Below are 19276 nucleotides of genomic sequence, written 5' to 3'. Positions count from 1 at the left end.
CCGCGGCCCCCCCCAACGCCGCCTCCGGCAATGAAGCCGCCACGGCCGCCGCCACCGCGGCCACCGCCACGGCCACCACCACCCGGACCGCGGCGCAGCCCGCCGCCGGCTGGGATGCGTCTATCGCCGCCGCCACCCCCACCGCTAGGAAGGATATCGCCACCGCCATCACCACCCCCGCAGCCGCGGCCTCCGCCGTCGCCGCAGCTTGCCCTACCTCCGCCGTCCCCCTCCCCAAAGCCCCCCCCCTCACCACAGCCCCGCCGCCCCCCGCGGCCGCCACCACGGCCCCCGCGGCCGCCACGCCCTCCGCCGCGGCCATCCTGGTTCCGGTTGGGAGTCCCTCGGCCTCAACCGGCCAGACCCGCCTAAGTCGACCACACCAGCTAGAGAATGATCGCACTATATTATTTTTCCGTTCGTGAAAATTCAACAAATGATGAAAGTTTAAGGTCGATTAAGCAAAAGCATATGGAGATATGTTTTGGAGCTGTGGACACCATAATGCATGATGCGGATCACAACGCTCATCATCTGAGAGTGCTGAGCATTTTTCTGAACAGGCTGGCAGGTGCCTTCTCTTGCATGCACGTGGACTGCGGATTGCTTTCCAATCGTTTTTCTTATTCGTGGATTTGCAAATGCATGGTTACTATTTATTACTGGCGTTATTGCGTGCGTGGATGGGCATATGGGCGTGTATGCGTACGTATGTACACGTACGGCCATATACCCCGTGTGTACAATTCTGGCCCTACTCAGGTATTTATTTGACATGATTGATCATTTATACATTTGTAGACAGCATCGCACGACGAAATCTCCAGACACAGACACCGCTATGCATGGGCTGCGTTTGCTAGTTGCTAGCGATTGATCGGTCGGGTCGCTATGTAGCGACGGCGGACGACCAACGGAACCGCAACTAACTATAAACCGAGTAAACGCATGGGGCAATGAGTACGTAGGTAGGTAGGTAGGTAGGTAGGTAGCTGCTACTATAGCGGCAACGCAGCTTCACGCGATGAAACAGCTCCCTCGGTTCGTTACTCACATCAGTACCACCTCCAAGCCTCCGCGCCGGGCGCGAATCGCACCGCGTTGACCGTCAGCAGCAGTCTGAGGGTGCTGTATAACAACTCGTTTGTAGCTACAGCTGTACGGTGCACACACGGAGCCGCTATTGGCGGTACGCCGGTACAGCGAAAAGCCAATCATCTGGGCTAGGCTGACACCATTTTCACAATCCTCAGCTCTAACTTCAGCAGTATCCACTTCCTGGTACTTCTAGCTTCGACTTGCTTACTTTACTTGCGTCCATCCGAGCACCCACATGAAGCAAGCTGAACCTACGTACCTAGGTAGGGAGGTAGGTAGCTACAAAGTAGTGGGATACGCTGACAGCAGGGCGCGAGGGCGTCCGTCGGCGTGCAGATACTGTAACTGCGGCCTCTCTAAACATTACTCGCGCGGCTGTACTTCATCCATACAGACATACACACACACACACACACCGGCGCGTTGTCACACACGATCAAGCACTGGATAGACAAACATCAGTGGAACCAACTTCGGCATTATTACTCCCCCTCCAGTGAGTGCCCAATAGACTGATCCGCCGCCCTAACCTCTCATCCGATACCAGGTAGTCGTGCGTCCCCTCACCCGCCGATTCATCAGCCGTCCCTGCCGCCGCCACCGCCGCCGCCGCGGCGCCCTCTTATCGTCGTCGCAGCGCTCGCAACAGAAAGGCCGCCGCCGCCGCGGACAGCCGCCTCATCGCGCGTCCGCATCTGTATCCACACGTACACAGAGAGCCGTGTGCACTTCACCATCTGTTGCTGTCGCCGCCGCCGGGTCCCTTGCCGTACGCGTCCTCGCCTTGCGCCTCTCTACGTTGTTGCTGCCGCCGCCGCCGCAGCCGCCACTGCCCTCTACTTCAGGTAGTTAGGTAGATGGCCGGATGGCCGCAGATCACAGCGGCCGGTTGGACGGCAGGTGTGACAGATCTGGCAGGCCGTCCCGCTTGACGCTGAAATTGTCGCCGTAGGTCGCCCAGCGCCGCCCTCGGCCCTCCCGCGGCTCATGTGGCTGCTCCACCTGCGCGCACACGCACACGCACACGCACATGCATGCATACAGACATACGTATATGAGCCCTCGCCGCCATCCACGATGCCTTCTGCTGGCGCGTGGGATTTAGGAAAAAATATGCACCCTCATTCTAACCTCCCACGCCGCCAGGGCGGCCATACGTTCGTACACATACGTGCATGATTGAACGTATTCCGTACCGACCCTAGCGCCGCGTTTTGGTGTCGGTAGCGCCGCATAGTTGAAGTTAAAGCATTTTCATTCGTACGCTCACTCGCCCACCTCGTACTGCCAGCCCTGGCGGTTGCAGAAGGCGATGGCTTCCTCCGCAGTGTAAAACTGCAGCGCCACAGCAGCCTGGATGGATGGATGGATGATGACCAGGCAAAGGAAGTAAAAAACGAAGTGCATACGTGCGTGACGTGATGCGGTACTTGTGATAACAAATGGCCTGTACAGTGCGTGTGAACCAGTCGAAGCAGCATACGTACGCAAGCCACACACAAAAAGCAGCATATAGCATCACATCACGCTCTCTTCCGTACGGTCCGCACGTATGTCGTCGTACATGTACGACAGTCGTACATATTTACCTGGTGCTTGGTGTCTGGAGAGGATGTCCAGCCGATGAGCCGGTTCTCCCACTTGTCCGTAACATCTAGGAATTCCAGCCCCCAATGCGGAGAATTCCTGATTTGGTGGGATGGTGAAGACGATGATGGGGATGATGGGGATGATGATGATGATGATGACCACCATGACGATGGTAAGCAGTGTTTATTTCCAAGAAGGTGAAGGCAAGTAACACTCGCTTTGCATAAAAACGAGCTACCAAGGCTGACCGACAGCGCCGAGCAGGCAAGCAGGCAGGCACCTCATCGTGGGCCATGCAACGCAACGCAACGATAAGACGTAGACTTCAACGCCTATACACAACAACATCAGAGTGGCACACGTCGCGGACAGTTGCATGCATCGGTTGTTCGTCCTCGCAGAAAGTATAATAACATACATACATACGGGGGCACAAAACGGCGAAGGGCTAGAGGAACACAATGCGGCCATACGTACACATTCCCCGTGCAGGCACACAGCCACCTAGCCACACAACCACTGCCTGAAAGCTCCTCCTGCCTGTTGAAAGCTGTCCTCTGACGGCCCTGTTGTTCGGGACTGCGGGCGCTGCTGAAGACGAGGACCCTGCGCGGCGACAGCGCCACATCGCGCACGCCGCTAACCACCCCCGCGGCGCCGTGTGGCATGGGCGATGCACTGTCGGATGTAAACTGCACGGCGAAGGCGGCCGTCACGGCGCGACAGCTTTCATATGTATGTATGTATTTCTATATTCAAATTATGTATATGCTTTCAGATTGCATGTGTATTTCCGACACGATGGTGTAGTTGGTTATCACATCTGTCTCACACACAGGAGGTCCCCAGTTCGAACCTGGGTCGTGTCATTTTCATATTCTGGCACAACTGATGATGCGCGACCATTGCCCCCCGGAGATCCCGGGATTGAGATCTGTCAGGGTCAAAAATCATTCCGATGATGCAAGGTATTGCGCCCCTAGTTGATGGACGGTGGTGACGAGGGATAAAGTTAACCTGCGAGCCGACCAGGAATGGAGTTGGGCCGCTGTCGACCCGGCAGATTCCGTTGGATGATGGTGGTGGGTGCGGAACGTGAGCGATCCACTGAGAAGTTGACTAGGGTGACTGGATGAGGGTGCCCCGAAATACCGGGGAAGGCAGTGTTTCGCAAGGTAGCAGCCACGGGTGAAGATATACCCCCCTGTCCCACACATCATATGCATGATGTCAGTTAGGAGGAGGAAATGATAAACCGAGAAGACGTAATTGGCCTTGAGGACCCGAATGGTGTGAAGATTGGGGTGGATGGGTGGGTAAAGGCTGTGGTGGTACTCTGGCGACAGGAGCTCGGATGCGCTCGACGGCGTTGAGATCAACTGTGTGCCCTTCCTTGTGACGGATATATACACGAACTTGACGGTTATACATACGAACATGACGGTTATACATACGGACGAAAAAGCGGATTGGCAGGCTCCGCTTGCTTTGACCCCGTGCAGCTAGATAGGTAAGATTCTGATAGATTAGATAGTCTGGGCTGATAGTGCGGTGTTTCCTGTTCTCCGTGGCTTTTAGGCGTTTAGGTATTACCCTTGGGCCTTCGGCTCGTATGGGTAGTTTTACAGGTATGGGGTCACGCACCCCCAACCATGTAACACACACAGATAGATAGGTAGATTAGACAGATAGATAAAATTACATAGATATGTAGACTAGATAGATAGACTAGTAGACAGATGGACCTCGTGCGCCGCTACCGCACCGTCACTGCGGCTATCGAATCACGCACGTGCGGCCCCCGGCGTTTATCCCCCCGAGCATTTAACAACGATATTTTGATCGTGACCCACGGACGGCGGCCAGTACGGCTCGCATGTACAGCATGTACGGACCCCTTACGCCACGTACTTGTTGTGCCAGTCGCATCACGCGGCTGTAGTCCGGAGCCTGGTGCGAATCCAATGAAGCAGCAGGAGAGCTCCTGGCCGCCGCCGCGGCGGCTGCGGTGGCGGCGGCGGCGTTCCCCGAGGGGTAGCCACCAGGTTATTGGGGGAGGGAGGGAAGGGGCGTCCAGGGAGGGAAAGCTGCGTGAGTGCGATGAATCTGCGACCAACGCAGGAGAGACCTCGGCTAAAGGGATAAAATTTACCGTTGCTAACCAGCAAACATCTATACCGGTGCGTAACAGGACGCGGACGCTGGTCACTGAAGTAGCCTGGGGCCTGTTCGGCTGTGGGGCCCCGTAGACGGGTTGTTTGGCGCTAAGTGGCGTTGTGCTGGTGCATTTTGTTTCCAGCTCAGGGAGACTGTGATGGAGCAGTTGATGGATATATGTACCATTTCGCACTGTGCGATACGCAGCCACCAGCGCTCGCAAAGCAGGAGTCCGGGCTTCCAGGACAAGGCAAAGAATTACGTTGCATGGCTCGGAACGTATGAGAAACCATCTGCGAATGAATTTGAAGTGATCACTTGAAGGAGAGCTGGGTTCGCTCTTTGTTATTTGCTAGTCCTGTTAGCATTCTTCCGGGAAAAAGAAGGGAAGACTGAGAACTGTCCCTTGCCTGGGTGCCAACGTTTACCCTCCTATTGGCTTCCGTCACCGGAATAAAGGCGTAACGTAATTGTCGTTTGCTGTGCAGAATTAATCGGTTGCATCTTACTTGGAGGCGGAGGAGATGAGGGTGCCTTGGACCCTTCCGCCGGCGCGCCTTTGCTGCCCGCGTCACCAGTAGTGCCTTCCGTAGTAATGCTCCTATAGAGATCGAAAATATTTTGAGTCGGCCCTAATCCTATTCTAACTCCGACGCCTCCTGCGTTGGCAACCGCGAAGACCTTTCCCAGGAGGCAGCGGCCGGCCTGCCAACCAAATATTCTGCCGGCCATGAAAGGATAATGTTGCGATCCGCTAATCATAGCGCACATTTCGAACACGCTCTCAGCAGTCGGGGTTTCCTTAACCCTAACTCCAAGCGACTCAGAGATAAGCGAAGTAAACGAGCGATCGCCAACAGGATGGGGCCTAAAATTCCTTTATTGTGTCGTTGGTCGTTGCTTCTGCAATTTGGGAACTTCCAGCTGGACTAATGCCGGGGCAGGCGACCCGTGGGTCTCTATCGCAATTCCGGATGGACAAAAGCGGCATCCCGAACCACGTCATGCCCACATGCTTCATTTTACTGTTTACTTCCTACGACGCGTATGATGCGGTGTAACGGCATACACCAGAACCACACGCCATTGTAGCGCGGCGAGCGCCATGCGTACAACTCCACTTAGATGCGATTGTTACAGTGGACCCCGAACGGGTTGAGTGCAGCGCCCCTAGGAGCGCCTCCCGCACAACACTGTGGGCCTTATTCAAAAAGAACTTAGCCAGGCCGTACTAACTTCACTGGACACAAGGCCTCAGTTAGTACGCTTATACAGAAAAAATGAGGCTCCGACGTGAGCCCTCAGACTTCGTCATTGTACATTGGTAAACGGCAAACAACCATGTCTGCGTTGTTGACATTTATAAAAGGGTGGTTGTGAGGTACTTGTTCCCAACGTTTTGGTAAGTAATCCCGTGCCGCAAAAGCAGTTAAACGGGCCCAAAAGTCAGAGATAACATCGTAAGTAATGCGGTTAAGCGATGACGTTGATATAGGCATGTTGGCATTAAGACCTTCCCTAAACAACAAACGGCGACCGAGATTGAGTGAGCTGATGGCCGCGAGGCAAACAACCTCCCAGACACACGATCAAACCGAGGTCGGCGGAATGCGCAACCACAAGTTAGCCCGGTTAAACAGGTCTGGAAACTCTAGTTCGTTCTGCAGAGCCTCACGAAGAGCCAACGCGACAGTACAGTCCCAGAAATGATGCCGACGATCGCCACAAACCATGCGCACACCACAGGGACACCAAACACCAGGGACGCCTCTTTGACGTTGTGCCCTATGCATAGGAAAGGCAGGGAAGTGAACGAGGGAGGACGATGATGGCCTCCAGCGTACCCGCATCAATACTAATACAACGTCCATGGGCCCCCCGGCTTTTACGGACACACTCGCATTTGCGTGGGAACTTGTAACTTGCGGCAACCACCAGCAGCTGCTCCAAACGTAACGTACTTCGCTGCTGCTGGCGGGCTGCGATAAAACCTTCCACGCCATGCTCAAGGAAGGGGAGGGATATGTACATGGTGCAGCATACACAGTGGTGGGGCGGGAAGCGACCAGTGGGGACGGGGGGCGGTAGTGGGGTGACGGGTGCTTGCCCTCCCTGCTGCGTGCCAGGCGCCACTAGAACTTAGAAAACGAAAGCAACGGATGACGTTTCGCCTGTGTGCGGACAGCTCCCCGGTAGCCGCGAGGCACAGCCCCAAGACCGCCACACTTCCTTGACTTCAGACGTCACACTAGCTACTGCAGCAACAGACGCCTTCATTAGTGATGTTGCGGTGTATGTGTTGTGTATGTATGTGTGTGTATGTGTATGTATGTGTTGTGTATGTATGTGTGTGTACAGGTATGTGTTTTACACCTCCCAGAGTTGCGCTACTCCTTAAACGAGCGCGCCCATGCGAGCCCCTAGGAGACCCACGGGCTGTGACTGAAAGGACATTTTCACGAAAAGAAAGCTTAAAGGGTGAAAGTCAGGTATCGTCAACCGACCTGTCCGAGGTTCTGGAAACAAGGGGGAGGGGTGACTCTGGTGGTTTGGGGCTGTCCAGGCCCTGGTACAAGGCTCGCCTTCGTACATCTTCGCGCCGCTTGCTGCGGCTCATTGCGTGTTTGGCTTTTGCGAACAGCACTAATCGATTCCCCTCGATTGTAACGCCATTTACGACATCTTAAAAAAGTCATGAAGTACTGCATGGACAAACGCATCACCACATATGCCACACGTTAACAACGCCGTTGCACGACATGCACCACAACAGGAAGTGTATACCGGATCAGCGGCGGTCAGCTCGAGGCCCTGTCCGCTCATGTACAGTCGTATAAATAGACAGTAAGATTTAAATCGCACTAGACGAAAGACGCCGCGAGCAAGCGGAAGATCGCCTGGTACTGTGTACGCTGTACCCCATATCCGGCACACCCCGTGCACCGTACACCGCCGCTGGACATACAGGCGATACGTGGGTGCACCGTTGGCTACAAAGGCTGTCGAAGTGCCGTGTCCGAAAAACCTCGCCGGCCATCCCTGCTCCTCCTCTCCACCCTGACCACCACGTCTCAAAAACTCACTTCACTTCAAGCCCCCTCCGCTTTACAGCCCCCTCACACTGAACACACTCCACTGCAGAACAGCATGTTTGTCCGTAGTGGTAAGGCGATGTGAAATGCGATGCCGAGCTATACCAGGAACCCCTTAGCTAGCCATCGCAACCATACCCCTCCGACCTAATGACCCATCAATACGGCCTCAAGGGTTGTCATCATTAAAATAAAAAACAAGTAGCCCCCCTACTACAAAGAAAGGGGAGCCAAGGTGTGAGGTCTCTACCCCTGGCGTGGAGCACCACTGCACCGGAGGAGGACCTGCGAAGCAGCGAAAGTACTCCTGGGATGACGTCGCTCCTCCGTCGACCCTTTCATCGCCATCGCACCGTATTGCGCATTGCCTCCCTCCTGTCTCAGGTATTCCCTCACCCTAGCTGGTGGCTGCGACCAAATGTGGTGGAATCGGGGGACCTCACCCTCGAAGCCCGTCCGCCTGTGCTCCTCCTCAACATGAGGGGCTCCCTCCCGTGATGACTGCCTAGCGCCACGCAAGCAATGATGATTGCCTTCTCACACAGAAGCGGCCCTCTCCTCTCTCTCTCCCCTTAACAACCCACCCACACCCACACCCACACGCACCAGCAACTACTATCTACCTACCAGCCAGCCAGTTGGATGAGTCCAGATGTCCCCTTAAGAAGGCTGTCTCCTCCCCCACAACACACAAGAGCCACCGGCTCCTTGACAACCTTCGTGACCCCCTTCTCAACCTGAGCTCAAAGGGGTTAAAAGGAACTCCAAAAAGGTAGGTCCAAAAAACCCAGCGGCACAGACGCCTCTTCCACCATCATCTCCGCCCGGCTGACCTCTCCATCTCTTGGGTTACACTGAGAAACTGAGAAACTCAGCTGACCACCTCAACCTACTGGCTTTTTTCCTCCACCCTCCCTCTCCTACCTTTTACACCCCAACTCGAAAAAAACAACACCTCAAATTCTTGAGCAAGGCAGATACGCGACAGAGACCCTGCCTGGCCCTACAGCGCCGTCATGACCCGAAAATTCACGACGCAAACGATGGCTCTCATCCGGCCATAATCACCATAATTGGCCATCTTCACCATCTCATCGTATCGTATTGTCGCCACCAACACCACCACCCGTGTCACACACTGGTTTGTGCGCCAGCAGGTATACATATATATGTAATGTGTGACGGCAAGTCTAGAGTGCTACTGCTCGCCCAATTTTGCTACTGCTCATCCGTTATTAGTTGTTAGAGGCTGCATCCGCAAAGATGGATGGAAGCGGCGGAGTGTAGGCGCGCTCCCGCTCCCAAGCGATCTGCGCCGCCATGGTGATGACAGAGCGCGCATCCCTCTCGTCCAGCACGGGCCGGTAGAAGGGCACCCGGACCACCTCGGCCTCCCCTCGCCCGTTGACCTCCGTGCGGATGTACATGCCCAGATAGTCCACCCAGAGCAGCTCCGCGTACGACATCTGGATCCAGTCAGTCAAAGTCCAGTGGGGAACCCCCAGCGTCGTGGGCGAGTGAAAGCGGGGGAAGCGGGGGAAATTAAGGTGGGATAGCTGAGAGGGCCTGTCCTAGGGTTGGACGGTCAAGGGCTCGATAATGCCATAGCACGTCACCGTATAGGTTGTTAAACACGTGGTAAACACTTTTCTGCGCAATTAGGTTGGCGGTAGGTGGGTGGGGAGGTAGGTGGGAGGTAGGTTGGCGGTAGGTGGGTGGGGAGGTAGGTGGGCGGTACGCGGCATGTCATCATGAGGATGCCAGCTGGTGGGACAGAGCTGGGAGGGCGTGACGTGACGTGAAGGGAATCTGCGCTGGATGTGAGCCAGCGGATTACGGCTTCCAGGCAGGTAGGCGCCAGGTAGAGGTCCAGCTGTGGCAGAAATCGTGGCAAAAAGGCGATTGGAGAGGAGCGCCAGACAAGGGGGCAATGCGGCAATCTCGGCTCCTTGAAATCTCCCCCATACCACCCCCATACACCAACAACACCATTATTGAAGAACTGCTACCCCTCCCCGAAGCACATGCTGTCCGCCTGCCCTCCTGCATCGCCGCCACCACTTGCCGCCACACGTCCCCCCCACGATGCCAGGCGGATGGCGAGGTGGAGGGGGCCGTGGGAGGTGAAAGGGAAACATGCCACTAACCCTCCACCCCGCACCCCCCCCCTCCCCCCCCCCACACACCACACACACACACCCCGCCCCCCGCAACCCCCCCCCACCCACCTCCGTAAGCGGTACCCCCAGGTAGTCGCTGACGATCCTGTAGATGTCCTCCGCACACTCCCTGCATTTCCGAAACCGCAAGGCGGGAGTGTGCAGCACTCTGTTGTTGATAGCGCCGGCAACAACATACAAGACCCGAAAGACGTGGGCGGGCCCGTGGGCTGCTGCATCTTCCATAGCCATACATCTTTCCCACGTGGCTCCGAAACCCATTGAACAATTCTAAATATTTTTCGGCGATTAACTAACCCTATGCACATACAAATCCCGGCAACAGTAGCAACAGCAGGACCGGGCGATACATACAAACGAACATTCGATTAATTTACTTCCTAATCCCTGGGACCTATGATTCCTCCCCTTTTTCTCACTGAAAGCCATTCACGTTCCCATGAGATGGGCCCCCCACCCGGGGCCTGCCCATCATATCCGTAATTTACAGCGTTGCACTCACGACACAAATGATCAACGGGCATTCGCACGTCCTCCGCGATGTGGGCATCACACCCTCCAGTGTGTGTGTGTGTGTGTGGGCACATCCCGCTGCCAGTGACCCCTTCCATCCACCCCGGCACACCCTCGTCGATAAGACATCCACCGCGCCGCGGCGGTGGACCATACACACACACACACCCCACACACACCCCACCTCCCCCCAAACACGTCCACACGCCCACACGCCCGCACACACAAAAATTAAAGCTAAGTAAAATTAAAGCTAAGTAAAATTAAAGCTAAGTAAAATTAAAGCTAAGTAAAATTAAAGCTAAGTAAAATTAAAGCTAAGTAAAATTAAAGCTGACCACATCATGGCATGAGGGTTTCTGTCTCACCGCTGATATACCACCTATCACTCGACACCCTGTCCCCGGGCCCGGGCCTAACCCCGGGCCTAACCTCTCAGGGCCCTCACCCGTTCCAGTTGTTGACCAGCTCAGGGGCGGCCTTGCGCAACACGTCCGGCTCCGCCGCCGCGTACTCCTCGCCGCTAACCTCCTGGCCCCGGTGGGCCTGTGGCGCCGCGGGAGCGGGAGGGGGGGAGAAAGCCCGGGAGGGAAAGGGGGGGAGCGAACCGGAGGAACGGAGAGATGGGGGGAGCGTTACGTGCGAAAATGTCCGGCAAGGGTAGGGGGAGGGGAGCGCACATGCACATGTGCCGCAGTCGTCGGACAGACAAGCACGGGAAGGCAGGGGGCGGAAAGGGAAGACAGTCCTGGGGGAAATGGATGGATGGCAGATGGGGGAGAAAGAGGTGCATGAGGGGGACGCCTACCTACCTACCGAAGCATCGCGCACCGGAACCGTACAGGGTACAAAACACAGGACTTAGGGTTGAGAGCCACGCGCGCATGCACGTTGAGGCACCTGGTCAAGGCCCCCAAAGTAGAGGCAGCTTTCCACGTGCAGGGGTGCGGCCGCGGAGGGTTCTGCCGGCACCTCCAGTTTTCCCATAAGTGTCACGGCCGCGACGGCACGTGCCGGATGGGTGATGGGCTGCACCATGAGGCTGCAGGCGGTGCTGCCGCTGAGGTTGGCCATCTCAATTGCGGCGCGATCTAGGTGAACCTGCACAGCCCCCTGCTTGTCGGTGTTGAAGGTCACCGGGATGCCGACCGGATGTCCGCTAGATCCAATAGTGCAGAGCGTGCCCTCGTTGGCAATATCAACCAGAGTTCGGATGGTTTGGGCCGGCGATGGGCACTTGGCCGTGGGCCCTTTGCCATTGCTGTGTACGCCGTTGCCGTTACCGTTCAGTGAAGCTGCCGCGTTGCAAACGGTGACAGATCGAGGCCGAGCAGATGTAAAGGGCTGCGGCCTTCGCGAGGAGCCTGCCCAGAGCTGGTGATGATGCGTACGCCCTGCCTGAAGTGCCGAGCGCTGCATTCTTACACCGAAGAGCTCCCTACAGCGCGGTAAGAGATTATGTTGAACAATTTAATTACCAACTAGCCAGGCTCGAACGCAGGCACACCCTACAAAAGCCCGCAGTGGCCCAAGTTGTAGATCAAAGGATAATCGACGGATCTGCACAACAGAGTTCAATAAAGTAAAGCACTTGTAAGGTGAAAAGCCAACAACTTAGGTGATCAATAGCAAGATTTGTGAATAAGGCCCACTTGCCAATGCAGAAGCATCTATGCCTCCCCTGAGCATCAAACCCAGTAATGCAGAGAAATACAGCAATCAAGTACGCAAAATTAATGTGAAATCACGACAAGGCAACGTATTGCACCTGTAACCGTCTAAGCCATAATACCTACGTTGCATGCAGCCACAGAAGTCGACATGAAAAAAATTTCTAAAGCGCATTGCTGTGGTTTGCGGCCTTCTATGAAAGGGATACCGTTGTATCGCTGGTTTTTCAACCGTTAACGGCACCATATATGGCAACTGGCTTAGCCAGACTGGCTTTCTGGCAGGCGCGCTAACGATGTGAGGTAACGATGTGAGACATAAGAGTTGTAGTTGCCGCGGGACCGTCCCAATGCACTAATCCAGGCAGGACGTTATGACATAGGACAGCTGCAGATTTCGAAAGTTTACTGCTGAATTGCCGCCTTTAAAGTCTCACCACATTCTGAGACACAGGGAGATATGTTTGTGCCACGAAAGGTAATCTTATGTTTAAAAATTGAGCTCCAAAATTGCCGATCATGCTCCTACATTCCTAGTGGCTTGCCCGAAAGTGCTTCCCACCAGACATATGATGATATGGATACAAATACCATTCAGACAGGCTCTGAGGCGTACGCGTCTGTTTGTGCACAGGCTATAACTGGCGATGTCATGAACCATTATCACGCCGCTGCCAAGCTGCCATTATCACGCCGCTGCCAAGCTGCTGTGCTGGCTGCGCCCCCCCGCCCCTGCTGAACTGCAGCTCGCTGGCCCCGTGACCACCGTCAAGATTTGATGGTGGAAGGGACGGCGGCGCCATAGCCGTTGACGCTGTTGACGCCGCTGCCAAGCTGCTGTGCTGGCTGCACCCCCCCGCCCCTGCTGAATTGCAGCTCGCTGGCCCCGTGACCACCGTCAAGATTGATGGTGGAAGGGACGGAAGCCAAGGCTGCCGCCACCAGTGCTGGCTGTGGCGCCACTGCCCATCACCACCTGTACTACTTGCCCCACGCCTGAGGTTATACCTTGCGCACCAGCTTCCTCATTGAGCCCAACGGTAGCTGTGCCAAGGCTGCCGCCACCAGTGCTGGCTGTGGTGCTGCTGCCCATTGCAACCTGTACTATGTGCCCCACGCCTGAGGCCATCCCTTGTGTACCACTGCCCTCGTTGAGCCCGACGGTAGCTGTGCCACCAGTGCCGGCTGCGGCTGCAAGATGTTGCCCCTGCCCACCACTGTCCAACCCAGCAACCGTTGAGCTATGGAGGGGAGCACCTGACTGGGTACCACCAGGCGCCATCACAGCAGACAGCAGTATGGACCTACATTCACGGTGCATTGCCCTTTCAGACCACTCCACGAAGAACCTACTCGAGTCCTATCCACACTGAGCCCTGCTGTGTCGAGCTCACATCCACCAGCGCCATCAGGAAGGGTTTGTTGTGTGCCACATCCTATCGCTGCTGCTTCAGCCACACCACGGGCTAGCATGCCTAGTGTATCTGCAACTCGCAGCCCAGTGTGCAGATGTTCTACCCGCAACAGCTGAAGTTGCCAATCAAAGTATGACCCCTGCTGCTGTTCCTGTTGCTACATCTGCTCATTGTGCTGCCATAGTTCATGCTCGATCGTGGTACGGACCGCTGCAGTCGTCACTTGCATGAGTGTGGCACGGTTTGGTTTAAGGTCATCCAAGATGGACTGCACCCCGCCACCAATTGGAAGCCTGTGGGCTCCAGGGCCAGGCGCAAAAGGCACAGTGGTGCCACCAGCCAACCCACCATTCCTTGGAGGACTGCTCCGCACCCTGCCACCCACACTAAACGGAAGCCTGTGGGCCATCTGAGCTGCATTGAGTGTGGCATTGCAAGGATGGTGGCCGCAGGCCTACCGCTGCTGCCAAGCTGCTGTGCTGGCTGCACCCCCCCGCCCCTGCTGAACTGCAGCCTGCTGGCCCCGTGACCACCATCAAGATTGATGGTGGAAGGGATGGCGGCACCATAGCCGTTGATGCTGTTGACACCGCTGCCAAGCTGCTGTGTGTCTCTGCTTACCTCCGGTCGCTGCTTACCAGTTTAGAGTAAACGAATTTAAAAGTATATATTTGCAACATTTGCATCGTTATAACCTGCAATGAAATGTATGGGTCCCGGGATGCCGTATGTTAATACCATACGGCAATACCATACGGCATCCCGGTAATACCATACGGCATCCCGGTAATACCGTACGGCAATACCATACGGCATCCCGGTAATACCGTACGGCAATACCATACGGCATCCCGGTAATACCATACGGCATCCCGGTAATACCATACGGCATCCCGGTAATACCATACGGCAATACCATACGGCATCCCGGTAATACCATACGGCATCCCGGTAATACCATACGGCAATACCATACGACATCCCGGTAATACCATACGGCAATACCATACGACATCCCGGTAATACCATACGGCATCCCGGTAATACCATACGGCAATACCATACGGCATCCCGGTAATACCATACGGCATCCCGGTAATACCATACGGCATCCCGGTAATACCATACGGCATCCCGGTAATACCATACGGCACAATACCATACGGCATCCCGGGAATACCATACGGCATCCCGGTAATACCATACGGCATCCCATACCATACGGCATCCCGGTAATACCATACGGCATCCCGGTAATACCATACGGCAATACCATACGACATCCCGGTAATACCATACGGCAATACCATACGACATCCCGGTAATACCATACGGCATCCCGGTAATACCATACGGCGGGAATACCATACGGCATCCCGGTAATACCATACGGCATCCCGGTAATACCATACGGCAATACCATACGGCATCCCGGTAATACCATACGGCAATACCATACGACATCCCGGGAATACCATACGGCATCCCGGTAATACCATACGGCAATACCATACGGCATCCCGGTAATACCATACGGCATCCCGGTAATACCATACGGCATCCCGGTAATACCATACGGCATCCCGGTAATACCATACGGCATCCCGGTAATACCATACGGCATCCCGGGAATACCATACGGCATCCCGGGAATACCATACGGCATCCCGGGAATACCATACGGCATCCCGGGAATACCATACTGATATGGAAAGGTTCCGGACCCTTAGGGTTAACGTTTAACGGGTCCCTAAGGGTCCGGGACCTTTCCATATCAGCCCGTATTCCAGCCCCGCATGAAGCAGTTACCGAAATGGTGATGGCGTTCCAGTTAACAGAGGTTGTTGGGTCGTCAATCAATCCCAAATTAAACATAGAAGATACCTCTAAAACATAAAAGATACTTGGGTTCGTACCATGACAGCAGGCCGGGGAAGCCTTGGCGCCAGGTGCCCCGTCGTCACCGCACCACCCGTCGCTACGAAAGCTTTTCCAGACAATTTCCCGCGTGCGTGTCCCGGGGTGCCTGGGCTTTGTCCCTAAGGTAAATGCCCTTTGTTCCTTCGTTGGCTCTTGCGTGACATCGCCCGACCCCGCGGCGCCTCAATGCGCCAGGTTCGATGCCGCACACTTCTAGCCGCATCGGGAAGGGACTTCGAATGCCCTCTTCTTAGGATCTGCATTTAACCACATCTGAATTCCCTCATCAGCACCATTCCGCCTCATGGGCATCCGATGCTACGTATGGCATCATCGTATCGCAGACAGTATTTCCCTTGCGTACATACTTGTACCACTCTAGCAGGTGGATGGATGGGTGTCCAATAATCGCCTTCAATCCCAACGTAAGTTCAACTCTGTTGCATTGGTTTGGTTGGAGCCCCTAAGCCCCTAAGTATTGTCGAGATGCACCTTCCTGGAGTCGTACTGCAACCTACAAATTACGCACTGTCGAGGTCTGAAGCTGCGATGAAGCTGCTGTCAGGAGCCCCTTTCCGTACATCGGCCCTGCCTGTCACTGTGTCACATACCTGCTGTGGAACTACACCGGGGAAAGGGGCGTTGGGCCAAATGGTTCGGCGCCATGACTTCCAGGCATCTGTGTACGGCGACAAATCATGTACTACATGCCGTACATGTCCATGGGGTTAGGCAGCCTGTAATGGGAGTGTGCTGTTGGCAGCGCATTGCACTCTGGCAGGATTGCATTCGCACACATGCTTGCCGCTGTGCTGCTGCAGAGGGCATTCGGCATCTTACAAACTAAATCTCTAATCCAATTACGTTACAATGGGTAGCGCAACCTTTTCAAAATGACATGACCTCGGCTTGAGTCACCCTCGGCCAAATCGGCTATGAATATGTAGTACTGCGTGGTACCGTTGCCGTACGGACCATCATCAGAGGTAGAGGTAAGGAAGAAAGCGATTGAGAAGATTCGGTTTTAGAGGAAACCAACAACATAAAGACGTACGGGCTGTCTAAACGAACCAACGAAACACCAACCAATCACCGGTTTTAGCCAAACAACTAACGGATAATAATAATAAAGTGGATTGCGCCATGCGGCGTTTATTGCTGAGAGGAACCTCTCGCCAATGTACGAACGCGCGAATGTGTTCTGCCGTATAGCTGTCGTACCGTCTTGTTGCAGCGGACAACAGCGTGGTGCCCGACATGTGCGCAGATTGCGATCGCGAAAGGTAGGGTTTGGAAGGGAGTGGGGGGAAAGAGAATACGTGGGGAATAAAGTCAGTCTGACAGAAAGACACACAGAAAGACAGCTCTCCTCAACCCTGATTCTTGGAAGGGAACGCACATAGCCCCTCATCATGGCATTTATTCATCAACTACTGTGCAGCACATGAAGGCAAATGCATGTGCACACGAAGTAATGGATGAATGTGTTTTGTTTCATCCATCCATCCTTCCTTCCCTCCCCCCTGCTCTCACATCGTCAGAGGCTGTCATTCGTATATTTTACTTTCTGACTTGAAGCCTCAACCTTCCATGATTTTGAGAATTTCGCTGCACCCCTGCTGTACATACGATAACTTTTTCACATCCAGCAAACCCATTTCAGGATCACCTCACCTCACCTTCCTTTCCCCCCCCACCACCACCACACACACGCACGCACGCACGCACACGTCCCGCAATTCGCCCCAAGGGTGCCCCCCCCAAATCCCTTTCCGGGCCCAGAACTTCTCCGGGCTGCCTGCGCGATCACAGGTGGCGCAATCCGTGATGATAGACTAAATACATATAATAGAGAGAGGCACATTTCTCACTGACTGCGTCCGTCGGAATCAGCCCCTCCCTCTCCTCCTCCTCTCTTCATCATCCTCATCCTCACCACCACCACCATCACCAACAAGACCGCCGCCGGCTGATACCGCCAGCCAGTCCAACTCCACAAAAGATCCCAAACCAACAAGCTGGATCTGGTGCCGGAGGGCCTCCAAGCTCGTTCCCGGGCAATCGTGTACTGCAATGTACGACAGGCGCGGCCAGCGGCGGCGGCCGCCGCTGCTGCTGCTGCTGCTATTATTGCTATTCGTACTATCGCCGCCGCAGCCACTCGCCAGTTCCGGGCAGTTCTGGGACCGGTGCTCAGAGGGTGCTGCCCGCAGTTGCCGTCCGAAGACGAGGGCGAGGGCGAGGGCGAGGGCGAGGGGGAGGGGGAGGCATCTACTGGGTTTATCGAATTCTCGTGCTCTCCCGGTCCTTGTCATCATCGTGGGGGATGATACGGCCTTCACCTCCGCCGCCGTCACAGGTGCCGCCGCCGCCGCCACCGCCACCACCACTTCAGGCACGGCTGTGGGCGAGCACCGCGGTGACCGGGCCACCTGGCTGGTCGTACGGTCGCCGCCGTGTTCCGGATCCCGCATACATCCGCCAGGCACTGCCGCCGCCGCCGCCGCCGCTGCCGCTGCCGCCGCCGAGGTTGCACGAAGCGCGATGAGCAATCGGGACATAACACCACCGCCACCATCACCACTGCCGCATCTCGCTACAGCGGCGGAAGCGGAAGCGGCGGCGGCGGACGTGGCGGCACGCGTCGTAGTTCCCAGAATCCGCTGAAAGATACGCTCATCCCAACGCTCTACGCCGTACAGCCCCAACCGCCGCAACTGAGGTGTACGGCAAAACTGCGTCAACTGCTCCAGAAGGCAAAGGCTAGGGCTGCCCAGCACCTGCGTAGAGGATGGGTGCCGTACAGGTACGGAAGGACCGGTAAAGCCCGCAGTTTTTTTTACAACCACAATATGAAAAACATTTCCTGTCGGTTCTTTACGGACGGAGCATTCGTCCGTCAGGACGAGAAGAACGCAGGCGATTGTTAGATTGATTTAACAAGCTAAACTGAAGCGCTGGCGATGGGGCAATGCGGCAATGGGGGCGTTGTAATCCTAATATACACACAAGCTCATCCAGGGAGTCGTGGCGCCCCAAAAACTTTGCAGACACACACATGCTAAGCTGCTAAAACCTGTTCTGCCCCACCCACCCCCCGGGGGAGGGGGCGGTCTCGGGTTTCCGTTTTCGGAAATAAATGACAGTACGGCCCAAACACAGGGCCCGTGGGGCCCCCACCCTGCCCCCCACCCCCACCGCCGCGACCCTTGTTGTCAGGCCGCCTCCCTATACCGTACAACATAACCAACCCCCAACGCCCACGTACTTACGTCTCCCCCTTCTTTGCACAACATACATACATACATACATACATACATACATACATACATACATACATACATACACACATTCCCCCAACGCTGTCATCACTTTCTCGCGCTCCGGTCAATGGTACCCCTTGACCTCTCGCACGCATAGCTCTTTCTCCACCGCACTTTATTATTTCCCGTTTCCCATTATTTAGCCCAACACCCCACCCCCCTCCCACCTCATACACATACACACACACACACACACCTCCAAACACTCCAAGCTCCGAAGATGCACCCCACGCGGCAGGAGGCCCTGGCCCAGCCCGCCGAGGCAGCTCGAGGCGGTGTGTTGTCTTGTCGCCAGCGTGTATCTCCACCCCCCGGGGC

General features: G+C 55.5%; 3 protein-coding genes across 3 annotated transcripts in view; 1 reads left to right on the top strand and 2 right to left on the bottom strand.

Annotated features, from left to right (window-relative positions):
- Positions 1–372, top strand: part of VOLCADRAFT_90609 (zinc-containing metallo-protease) — a gene marked incomplete at both ends in the record, with an annotated part of 6858 nt that extends 6486 nt beyond the window's left edge. The window contains one exon of the mRNA XM_002950173.1: positions 259–372. Within this exon, the coding sequence (XP_002950219.1) occupies positions 259–372 (114 nt within the window). The remainder of the gene's footprint in view (positions 1–258) is intronic.
- A 1304-nt stretch (positions 373–1676) lies between these two features.
- On the bottom strand, positions 1677–7462 carry VOLCADRAFT_90608 (uncharacterized protein; the record flags this gene model as incomplete). The annotated part of the gene is made up of 8 exons (XM_002950062.1): positions 1677–1793; positions 2377–2451; positions 2688–2784; positions 3193–3380; positions 3545–3622; positions 4600–4691; positions 6521–6630; positions 7350–7462. The coding sequence occupies 8 exons, from the start codon at positions 7460–7462 to the stop codon at positions 1677–1679; spliced, it is 870 nt and encodes a 289-aa protein (XP_002950108.1).
- Positions 7463–15215: 7753 nt separating this feature from the next.
- VOLCADRAFT_60048 (uncharacterized protein) lies at positions 15216–15416 on the bottom strand (the record flags this gene model as incomplete). Its single annotated transcript, XM_002950061.1, has 1 exon — positions 15216–15416. A coding segment is annotated over one exon (201 nt), but the record flags the coding sequence as incomplete, so codon positions are not given.
- Between the last annotated feature and the right edge of the window lie 3860 nt (positions 15417–19276).

The sequence above is a fragment of the Volvox carteri genome (assembly GCF_000143455.1).
Source record: "Volvox carteri f. nagariensis unplaced genomic scaffold VOLCAscaffold_17, whole genome shotgun sequence".
Taxonomy (NCBI): Eukaryota; Viridiplantae; Chlorophyta; class Chlorophyceae; order Chlamydomonadales; family Volvocaceae; genus Volvox; species Volvox carteri.
Note: the sequence above shows the minus strand (reverse complement) of the source record. Positions and strands in the feature narration are given on the sequence as shown.